Genomic DNA, 12,074 nt, shown 5'->3' on the forward strand with positions numbered 1-12,074 from the left:
CTCTCCTTGTGTTGGTTTCCTCACCCCTCAAATAAGGATGACAATAACCAATCTGCTTCACAGGGTTTTTATGAAGATTATTATGACAATTACCAAGTGTTAGTTTACTCTGATGATCAAAAGTCCTCCAATGAGTGACAAAGTGGATGTGATAGAAATTCTCTCATTCTGTTTTTTACCTCTTACCTATGCTAGTGCTATTTGTGGTGAATTAGCAACATTGTCATCTGGGAACCGTATAAATCACTACACAGTGGGGCAATATCTGTCTATCACACAGAAGCAAGCAGAAGGAAATTCCTAGGTGTCTAAAACTCTTGTGAGGACAACAATCAGAGATATAATTAATGTGATGGATAAAAGATGGTATTTTTTCAAAGAACAATGTTCAAATCAATATCCTACCAATAAGACTATCACTAAGGGCTTTAATGTCTAGTTTGAAGATTGTCAAATTCACTATTAAATACAGGCTATCTACAGATAAACAGATTTCTGTAATTTCTCATTTGGTTAGTAAAATCATAAAATTAAAAGGCAGGGCATTCACATAGCATCATTCTCCTTAAACACATCTAAAAAAAAATCGAGACAGTCATAATACTTACTTCATCTCTATAAAGGGGACTAGTATAATACATGATGTCCATTGCACTGCTATTTAGCATGTCCCTTAAACCTCGAACTTTATCAGGAGTAATGGAGTCAACAGTGTCTACAAAAAGTGAAACAACAAAATTAAAACTATAGAAGATATTTGTTCTTGGGGGGTGGGGGGGAAACAATGAGAGATATATTACATTTCCTGAAATAATTTAACATTTAAATAGTTGAGACCAGCTTTGGTTTTAATGTACTTTCCTTTCCTGAAAATTATTACAAAAACAGCCAGGCACCAGTGGCTCATGGCTGTAATCCTAGCTACTCAGGAGGCTGAAATATGAAGATCAAAGTTAAAAGCCAGCCCAAGCTGACTTTTATCTCCAATTAACCAACCAAAAAACTAGACATGGAGGCATACATGGCTCAAGTGGTAGAGTGCCAGCCTTAAGTGAAAAAGCCAAGGAAGCATGTGAGGTTCTGAGCACAAAAAAAATTCACAAAAACAAACCAATAAAAGACCAAAAAAAAAAAATGACATTAAAAGAACACTAAGAATAAACAACCATTATAAAAAATTTTTTTGATCCATGTATCTTGGGTCTGGCAATAATTATGTGGAAGATCTGGCACTGCTAACAGAAATTCAAGACTAAATTAAGACTTCCCAGAGGTCATGCCTTTATCTACCCTTTAGTGAACCAAAAACTTTATGGGCAAGAACTGTCAAATCATAAATATGCACAAAAGCAAGAAAATGAATAACGGACTTCTTCACTGAACAAGGTAGTGTTGAAAACTATTTACCTAATAAAATTACTAAAGATGCAGAAAACTACATTTCTTTTAAACACTGAGAAACTTGTGTTTACAATATTTACACTGTGCAATAGTATTCATCATACTTGGGTGATTATTATTACTCAAAAAAGCAACAGGAAGTGGCGCTGTAGCTCAAGCTGAAGAGCTGAGGGACAGAGCCCGGGCCCAGAGTTCAAGCCCCACGGCCAACAACAACAACAACAAAAAAGCAACAAATTGCAGAAGGTTTATGGTACAATTTCATTCTTCTCCTGTTTTTCACTGTATTGGCTTAGATTACTGCATTTCCCCATACACTTTAATATAATGTACTGAATGCAAGACTGGAAGGCAGTGATAATCCCAAAGTACTGGGATTACAGGTGTATGCTACTGTCTCTTCTTTGATGCCAACCTTTTAAGTTGCAAAAGTGGAAGGCATAACCACCATGCTCATATGGAAACAGTTTAAATGTCATTTAATGCATTTGCAAAAATGTTTTTATTATTAAATAAGAAAGTAATACATCTGGGCAATTGAAAGAATAATTTATAAAAAGAAGAACAACGATGTCTTACTTTAAAATATTGCTATTGTGTTGGGTATGTAGTTCAGTGGCAAAGGGCATGCATGTTAGCATGTTCAAAGGTCTTAAGTTCAATGGGCAGCACACTATCACCAAGAATACTGCCATTATCTTTGATGTCCACCATATATTTTTAAATGACCATGGACTTCTTTTGCTATTGGCAGCAATGTTGTTTTTTTTCCCCCATCAGCGCTGGAGACTGAACCAAGGGCCTCACACATGCTAGGCAAATACTTTACCAGTTATACCCTGTGTCAAACTTCCTCTTCAAATTTCTCTTTATTAGATACAATCTCACTAATAAGTGGTTTGGATTAATCATGTACTTTGTTACGTATTTGTTACAAAATATTACTATAGTCAATTACTTTTATAGTATTTATTATGTGTCAGATGGCTAATATTTTACTTTGCCTGTTTCTGAACAGAATTCTTCTACCTCTGCCAAGGTACTGAGATTCATCCATGTTGATATGTCTAGTTGTAATCCACTCATTTTTATTGCTGTATGGTATTTATTCTCCTCTACATTGAAACTTTCCCACGCCTTTGAGAGACATGTGGGTGTTTCTAGATATTTTCTTTCGTAAACTATGAAATGTTCTCTATTTGGTGTGTGAAGTATGGCTCTTCCCCCTTTCTTTCCCACATGACAACCATTTATCAAGCATATTGAAAACACAGGTCACCCTTTCACCAAGCAGGTGTAAAGCCAGCTCTGACAGGTATCAAGTTTTTACATTAGCACCTCTATTTAAGAACTCTACTCTGGTACACTAGTCTATTTGCCTAGCCAGTACCAACACTAAGCTGTATTAATTACAAAGGTGAAATATTAGGTCTGGCTGTCTGGTAGGACACAACTTTCTAATAATTTAAAAATTAATTTGTCAAGAATCATGAAAAATGCTATTGGATTTTGGTTAGGATTTCATAGAATCTACAAATAAATTTGGGAAAAAATAAACACTTCTTTTTTTTTTTTTTTTGGGTCCGGTTGTGGGGCCTGAACTCTGGACCTGGGCGCTGTCCCTCAGCTCTTCAGCTCAAGGCTAACGCTCTACCACTTGAGCCACAGCGCCACTTCCAGCTTTTTTCTTTTTGCTTATGTGGTGCTGAGGAATCGAACCCAGGGCCTCAGGCATGCAAGGCAAGCACTCTACCACTGAGCCATCTTCCTAGCCCCAATAAACACTTCTTGTTTAAGTTGAATTTAATTATTGTTTAATGATCTCTTGATTTTAAATATACATCTAGTGTTTTCTTGATATTCTGCATTTTAATATCATTTGTGTTGCTGGTATAGAGAAATGCAATTATTTCACAACTTTCATAATCTTATTAATCCTAATAATTTTTATAAATTCTTTTGTAGACACATTTGGCCTTTAAGCATATGCTTTCAATTCTTTATAGCTATTTTATTTTTCTTGCATGCTGATGTTTGCTATAGCTTGCTTTTATCATTACTTTTAAATTTAATAACTATGAATTCTAATGTATGCACAATAAACACCACCATGATCAGAACACAGAACTGTTCTGCCTCCTTAACCATTTTACAAAGTATGCAAATCTTTAAAGACTGGCTTTACTCATTCATTCTAAAGCCTTCAAAACTAACAAAGTAGACCAGGAGTGGTGGCATACACCTGTAACCCTAGTATTCAGAAGGCTAAGGCAGGGGCTGGGAAGGTGGCTCAGTGGTAGAACGCTTGCCTTGCATGCATGAGGCCCTGGGTTTGATTCCCCAGCACCACATAAGCAAAAAGAAAAAAGCCAGAAGTGGCGCTATGGCTCAAGTGGTAGAGCGCTAGCCTTGAGCTGAAGAGCTGAGGGACAGCACCCAGGCCCAGAGTTCAGGCCCCACAACCGGACCCCCCCCCCCAAAAAAAAAAAGAAGGCTAAGGCAGGAAGGTGAATCATGATAACAGCCTGGACTATACAGAGAGTTTGAGGCCAGTATGTCTATACAGTGATACTTTTGCTTCTAAAACAAACAAAAACTATTGTACTGGGAGAGAATAGGAGAAAGGATGATACTGTATGACAGGAAATGTACTCATTACCTGACTTATGTAATTGTAATCCCTCTGTACACCATATCTTTATAATAACAATAAAGTTAATTTTTAAAAAAACTACTTCAGTAATTAAAACCAAACAGGAGCGGTAAGCTCATGGGATTTAGTAATTTTTTTTTTTTTTTTTTCTGCCTGGTCCTGGATCTTGAACTCTGGGCCTAGGTGTTGTCCCTGAGCTTCTTTTGCTCAAGAAGAACACTCTACCACTTAAACTACAGTGCCTCTTCTGGCTTTTTTGAGTAGTTTATTGGAGATAAGCATGTCAGGGACTTTCTCAGGCTGGCTTTGATCCGTGATCCTTAGATCTCAGCCTCCTTAGTAGGAGGCTAGGATTACAGGCATGAGCCACTGGTGCCTGGCTTTAGTAAATTTTAATACATCTTTGCTGGCTATAATTCTTGAGTATCCATCTTAGTAAATGAGCAAAGCTCAAAATTTTATACAGAATATTTACACAAAGCCATTAAGCTGAGAGTTGTCCTTTGGTAATAAGCATTTATTTTTAAGAGCTCATTATAACTTTTGATCCCATTTTGGTTTGGTAAGTGCTAAGTGAAATTTCTAACTTTGAGACAGTATTATAGAACTCGAAGAATCCTTGGAAATCATCAAAAGCCAGTTTACTATTATGTGAATATTGGCTTTGGTATCATGCAGACCCAGATTCTTACAAGACATCTGTTCCTTCTATATATGCTTTTTCTACCTTGAGACTATAGAGGATATGCATGAAAATAGTGCTGTGAAATCTATATAATGTTTTACATGACAGAAATGAGTATAATCATTAAAAAAAGCAACAGTTCTATTTATTCAATCTAAAACAAAGAGTGAATATACCCCAAGACAAAACTGACTTTGTTTTCAATGAACAAAAAGTTTTCCTAAAATTCTATGCATTCATTTTGGTAAATGTTTGACACTGGCTATATCATTCAATCTGTAAGATAAAATATACCTCCATCAAGAGTAAGTTTTGACCGCCATTCAACAGGCAGAAATTCAACATGTGTTGCATGATTGGAAAAATGCTTTTCTTCTATTTTTCTTGCAGCCTCTCTCATCCTACAAAATAAAAACATAAATGAATAAAAGCAAAATAAAACTTTGAGAATAACTTCACATATGTATTTATATGGTAAAGAATCTTTTGTTATCCCCTTTTCCAATTATATTTCTATTACTGAGACACTAAGCAAAGTTGGCAACATCAGAACCATTTCAAAGTTATTTTTCTTAAATTTGAAAACTATGATTTCAAATGTTCTAAGTTGTTACACTGTTTCCTAAATATATGCAAATTTTTAGATATAATGAATTATACCTGTACCATCAACCAGCTCTGAATATTCTCAAATTATGGCCTACTTATTTTAAATATCCTCTCATTTTAACTTTTGAAATTAAAGTATAAACAAATTTGATTCCCCCCCCCCCTTTAGTGTCAATTACATGAATTTTAGCACATGTGGGTAGCATTCCACCAGGAAAATGGGAACACTGTACTAATAAATATGCTGAAATTTAAAAACGATTAATTTTTGATACTTCCATATTACATAGCTATATGCTATTTATGGATGAAATGATGTGATGTCTGAGATTTGCTTTTAATTACGAGGGGAAAGTTCAACTTAAAAGGGATAGCTGAGGAGTCTTTATTTACAAAGTTTAAAGAATTTTGATACAAACTCACTTATCTATTCTACTTTTGATGCAGTATCTCAGAAACCACTGCCTAATCCAAGACTGAACAGATTTTACTCTTTCCTGTTAAAGACTTTAAGTTTTAGCTCTAAGTAGGAGCCAAGTAAGTCTTCGTTTCATCTCTAATTTGTACATACAGTATGAGGCAAGAGTCACCTTCATTCTCTTGCATGATAATCAGTTGTCTTAACTCCATCTGTTGAAGATTATTCTTTCCCTATTGAACTGTACTGGCATTGTCAAAAAGCAATTTGAAGCTGGGTACCAGTTGGTAATCCTAGCTACATGGGAGGCTGAGATAGGAAGAACAGTGTGGTTCAAGGTCAGCCCACACATACACAAAATTCCTTTGTCAACTAACAGTTGGGTGCAGTGGGTAAACCTGTTGTCTTAATGAAAGGCCAAGATTGGGAGGATTTCAGTTCTAGGGTAGCCAGGGCAGAAAAATCTGTGAGATTCCATTTCAGTGGAAGAATCTGGGCCTGGTGGCACATGCTGGTCATTCTAGCTGTGACGAAAAGCCTAAACTAGGTGGCTGGTAGTCCAAGTACACAACTGGGCAGGAAGCCCTATCTGAATAATAACAAGTGTGGCTGGACAAAGTGGTTCAATCCTGCAATCCGACCTACTTGGGCAACTGGGAGGGGTGGGTCATCATGCCAGGCAAACTTGGACTTCAGTTCACAAGCCTTCATTTTAATCAATGGTTGGGTATGGTGGGGACAAGTGCCTATCACCCCAGCAACAAAAGGAGGACCTGGCATAAAATGAGATCCTAACTTGAAAACAATCAATGCAAAAAGGGACTGGGGTAGTGACTCATGTGTGAAAGAGGTCTCCTGCCTAGTTGGTGCCAGGCCCTGAGTTTGAATCCCAGTATGAACGGAACTCTTAATCCAATACCATTCACTTTGTCTATCCATATACTAGGCAGTACTACGAGGTCTTAATTAGTAGTAAATTCTGTAGTAAATTACAGAATCAACTAATTTATTAAATTAGTAAATTATGTAATAAAATATAGAATCTAGAAGCATGAATTCTCTATCTTCGTTCTTTTTTTTTTTTCTTTTTGGGTCCGGTCATGGGGCCTGAACTCTGGGCCTGGGCACTGTCCCTCAGCTCTTCAGCTCAAGGCTAGCTCTCTACCACTTGAGCCACAGCCCACTGTGGCCCACTGTTCCTGATCTTAGGGAAATGCTTTAGTCTTTGCCAGTAAACTTAATTTTAGCTGAGGGTTAAACTAAGTAAACTAGGTTGAGAAAATTCATGTTTCTAGTTTCCCGAATGCTTTTATTATGAAAGAGATTAGACTTTTGTCCAATGCTTTTTTTACATTATAACCTACCTGCTTGTTTTCTCCTTTAATCTCTTAAAAGAGCCTATTTTAGCAAGGCAAATTTGGGACATACCCACAAGCCTTGTCTTCCACTCTCTTGGAGCCATTTCCTTTTACATTTCCTTTCGTCTTTCTAGCTGGGCATGGTTGTAGGATGTGTCTTACCCTAGGCACTGAACTCACTATGACATAATCTTCCTGCCTCAGTCTACTGAATACTAGAAGAACAGGCATGTCCCACCATGCTAGACATTTTTTTTTTAGTTGCTCCAGCAAACCTTATATTCCTGCAATAAATCCCACTTTATCAGGTTATTTAACTCTATGCGTTGTTGGACTTAAGTTTCCTTCCTTATTAATACTTTTATTTGCTTTTGGTATCTAGGTAATACTAGTCTTAAACACTGAGTTAAAAAATCTTCCTTCTCCTATTTTGGGGAGTTTGAGGAATTTTTTTTTTTTCCTTTTAATTGTTTGGTAAGAATTCACTAGTGAAGTTGTTTCTAGGCTTAATTTTTTTTCTGGGAAGCTTTATGATTATTGATTCAAATGCTTTACATTTTATAGATCTATTCAGGTCTCTTATGCTGAATCAGTTTTGGCCTCCATTACCTATAGGAATCTGTCTATTCGGCAAATAAATACTGCTGTGCAGTATCACCTTATAATCCTTTTTATTTCTGTAATGCTGTAGTTGATAATGTCTCCTTTTTATTCTGTAATTTGAGTCTTATATTTTCTTGATTAGTATAGCTCAAAGTTTGTCAATTTTATAGTTTTTCAAAAAATCAAGATCTTCTGCATTTTATTTTACAACTGATAGTCTTCCTTAATAGACAGTAACCGTCATTTACATAATGTACATACTATACAATACTATACTATACATGTATACCATGTACAGATGTGAGAGCCAACGGGAATGAAAGGGTAAGAAAAACGAATGATTTAATACTGTACTATAGCTCACACTAGAATCAATTACTGTGCTGTAATTATGCTATGAATAAAATATCGTGATTTAAGTCCTATAAACTTATTTGACCCTCCATGTTCTCCTGCCATGCAATGAATACTTAGTTCGTATTCTGTAAAGAGAAGGAAGGGAGAGATTAGTAGCATCTGTACTGTCCGATTAAGGATCATTAAATCACCCTGAAAAAGTATTCATAATTCCTTTCAGGAAAAAAAACTCAATACCTAATTTTTCTTGAGAATATATAAGTATGATATATCTATTTCATACACATAGGAAAGATTTGGAAATTCATGAGCAGTAATTTAAAGGTACATTAAAAAAAGTCAAGATCTAGAAGTATATATATTATGCCCATTTTTGTGTGAAAAGTTCTATGTGCATAAAGAAAACTTGAAAATATATGAGATAGAAAAATAATAATGGGGGAAGACAGGAATAGGAATGAGAATCATTTTCTTTCCTTTTTTAAAAGACTATATAGCCAGATTGTTATGAAGTGCTGCTTAGAGACATGTGCTATCATGCCCAGGAAGAATCAGACTTTATATACATGTATTTTATCTTTGTAAACCATGTGGATGCTGATCTTCTTTGTCTGCCATTATTTCTTCTTCCATTGTTTTCAGTACTGAAGGGTTATGTTCTCCTTTTAGTGACGTTTCAGGAGGAAATAAAATAACTTATAACTAACTTCAACTTAATCATATTTCACTGAAAATCTCTTCACATTATTCTAAAACTACAGGTGACCTCATTAATTTAAGATGTTAGATATGTAATGTCAAAAAGATTTGCCTTGTAATAAAGTAAATCTATTGTATTTAAAACATTTATACTTTTTAATAACTCAATTTTGATTATTTCTTTAGTTATCTGCAAACTTTATTCTCAAGCTATGTAAATCAGTAAACATACTTTGCTGATACAAAGTGATTAAAACTAGCTTGAATTCATAAGTAATTTTACCATGATAAGGTGAGAGGGAAAAATATCTGTACTTCCAAGCATTAGAGACTTGATTTCAAAAGATCCTTAGAGAACAAAAGGTTGCCCATGGAGTAAAGGTAGTTAAATCTTAATACAGTTTATTAAATCAAGTCACATGTATAAATCACAAAAGTACAACTGCAGAATAGCACTGATAGAGATGAGGTTAAATTTACTTTCTTTTTTTTTTTTTAATTTTATTTTATTTGAGAACATACTGTACAGAGGGGTTACAATTACATGGGCAGGATAATGCATACATTTCTTACCAAGCATTGTAGCCTCCTCCTTTGTTTACCCTTCACTTCCCTTCCCAGCCTCCCCCCTCCCCCCCCACCCAATCATACCCCCCCTCCCCCCCCACACCGACATTGTAAAGCTGGTTTTGACATGTCATTTTGTACTTCTCATTGTTGCAACAGGTAAATTTACTTTCTTTTTTAAAAAATTGAACAACCACTTTTTTAAAAAATTGAGGGCTGGGAAGGTGGCTCAGTGGTAGAGCGCTTGCCTTGCATGCCTGAGGCCCTGGGTTCAATTCCTCAGCACCATATAAGAAAAAAAGCCCGAAGTGGTGCTGTGGCTCAAGTGGTAGAGCGCTGGCCTTGAGCTGAAGAGCTGAGGGACAGGGCCCAGGCCCAGAGTTCAGGCCCCACAACCGGACCCCCCCAAAAAAAATTTTAAAAAAATTTTAAAAAAATTGAACAACTGGACCACTTAGCTTAGGAATGGTAGCAAGTGGGAAAACGTAGGAAATGTTGACATTCCTATCATTTGCAGATTAACCTGCCTTTTTAGGGAACAATGATAATCCTCTGTGAATTGTTTTCTGAGTCATTTAGGATTCATTAATTTTCAATTTCCAGTAATAGCTCTTGATTTTTTACCTATAGCTTTACCTTTCCTTACTGTTTTGATGCGTCAACCAACCGCTATCTGATGTTAGGTAGGGTGAGACTACCACAAGTCTGGTCATTCAGACTGAGTATATAAATTCATGTACTTAATTACAACACTATCAGTCACTGAAATGCAGACTATCCAGGAATTTCTGTAATAAAGACTTAAAATCTTTTCTGTTGACTTTGAACATAAAACGTTATACACATCTCCTGTGGAGTCATAGGATATATCTGAGAGTAGCTACAAAATGAAGGTAGGTAGAGCTGATAGATTCTGATGGCTTATTTGGCAGAGTACCTCCTCGACTCCTAAATCCTCCTTTTGACGTAAGCCTGTTTTGTTTTTAGATTTTGCTAACTGGCACTTACAGAAATAAAACCTATACCTTTTCAATGTCAATGATTTAAGAAACTATAATAGTAAACCTAGTTTTCAAGACTCCAGATATCCAAGCAAAAGATGCATCCTAGCATAAAAATTATCATAAGAATATACAACTCATCACAATAAAATCAGAATCAGCAGGAAGACATTTCTATGGTAAGAACAAAGGAAGGATCAGTAGCCAGGCTATAGCTAACAAAAAATAATTTTTTAAGTTACATTAAAAACGTTGAATCAGATGGGGAAAAACCAGTTGTTTAAGGATACAGGTGGACCTGTTGCAACAATGAGAAGTACAAGTTGTCATGTCCAAAACGAGCTTTACAACGTCGGGGGGGGGGGGGGAAGAGGGGGGAAGGAGGATTGGGATTGGGGGGGAGGGGGGAGGCTGGGCAGGGATGTGAAGGGTAAACCAAAGGAGGAGGCTGCAATGCTTGGTAAGAAATGTACGCGTTATCCTGCCCATGTAATTGTAACCCCTCTATACAGTATGTTCACAAATAAAATAAAATAAAATTAAAAAAAAATAATCAGAGCAAAAAAAAAAAAAAAGCCAACATTAGAGAGACAGATGACATATTTTCACTTGAAGTCTACAATCAGAAAACTCTGTTTCTCAATAACTGACCTGTTCTCATCACATCATAAATTTGTACTTGATCAAATTTTTCTTATACTACATGTAAGCTCAGAACCAAATTTGTGGTGGAATTTTTAATGACCATATTCTCTTTCAGCACACAAATGATATTTTTGAAACATGCAAATCTACACATACCTCAATAATCTCAATAATCTACAATACCTCAATACAATAATCTACAAATACCTCAATAACATCTCAAGAGTTTTTAGACTAAAGTGGAGTATAGATCTATGAGGTAACTAATGTGCCTGGTAGATTAGAAAACTGCCTACCAATTCTATAAAATTTAGAGCTCAGTTCCTTCTAATAGAAATTAACTTGATAAGCTGCTCAAAAGCAGAATAAACAATTCTTAGCAGTTTCAGAGCTGGGCAACTCTGAAGTATTCTGTGTTCAGAGAGTAGGATATAAACTTAAAACCAGATCTTTTTTATTGCTTTCAAACCTTGGATTTGTGTAAGTTAATTTAATATGTTAAAAAGGCTTTCCTATCCCTTCTCTTCTCCATATGGCAGGATAAATTTGGTTCATAAACTTGACTGTGATAAAACGGTTGTTGGCACTGCAAAAATATGGAGTGAAATGAGGGAATGCCATAATCCTTCTCATGTTTCAGATAAAGCTTGGATACCAGACTAGATATACAATGTATAGCCAAGAACTCACATGGCTGTATTTTTGATAATTCTTCCTTGGTCCATTTTCTGCCCAATGCCATGAACAACAAACACAATATGGGTGGTCTGTGATGGCTTGTCTTCCAACGTGGCTTCTTCCACATAACCTCTATGAAGTCTGGTCCCACTACTTGATGCTATGGAAAAATTAGGATTCTAAGTTTAATATTTATTTTTAGAAATAGCATTTTCACAATATGTGAAAAAGTGAGAATATAAAGCAAGAAATTTCATTGAACATAAATAAAATTTTGTAAGATAAATGGCTGGTATAAAGTGAACAAGACATGACCTCAAAGTCAATTATCAGTCTGAAAAAGAAAACTACATGTCAGATTAAAAGCTTCTATATTACATTATCAGTAAACAAAGATAAA

General features: G+C 35.7%; 1 protein-coding gene across 4 annotated transcripts in view; it reads right to left on the reverse strand.

The window, feature by feature from the left end:
- The window catches only part of Ddhd1 (DDHD domain containing 1), a 69,340-nt gene that overhangs the window by 26,812 nt on the left and 30,454 nt on the right, over window positions 1–12,074 (reverse strand). For all 4 annotated transcript variants that reach the window (XM_042677814.1, XM_042677811.1, XM_042677810.1 and 1 more), the window contains 3 exons: window positions 11,687–11,834; window positions 5,034–5,140; window positions 609–715 (listed from right to left, as the gene is read on the reverse strand). In XM_042677814.1, the coding sequence (XP_042533748.1) occupies window positions 609–715; window positions 5,034–5,140; window positions 11,687–11,834 (362 nt within the window). The remainder of the gene's footprint in view (window positions 1–608; window positions 716–5,033; window positions 5,141–11,686; window positions 11,835–12,074) is intronic.

Source organism: Dipodomys spectabilis, unplaced genomic scaffold (genome assembly GCF_019054845.1).
Source record: "Dipodomys spectabilis isolate Male_0828 unplaced genomic scaffold, ASM1905484v1 ptg000042l, whole genome shotgun sequence".
NCBI lineage: Eukaryota > Metazoa > Chordata > Mammalia > Rodentia > Heteromyidae > Dipodomys > Dipodomys spectabilis.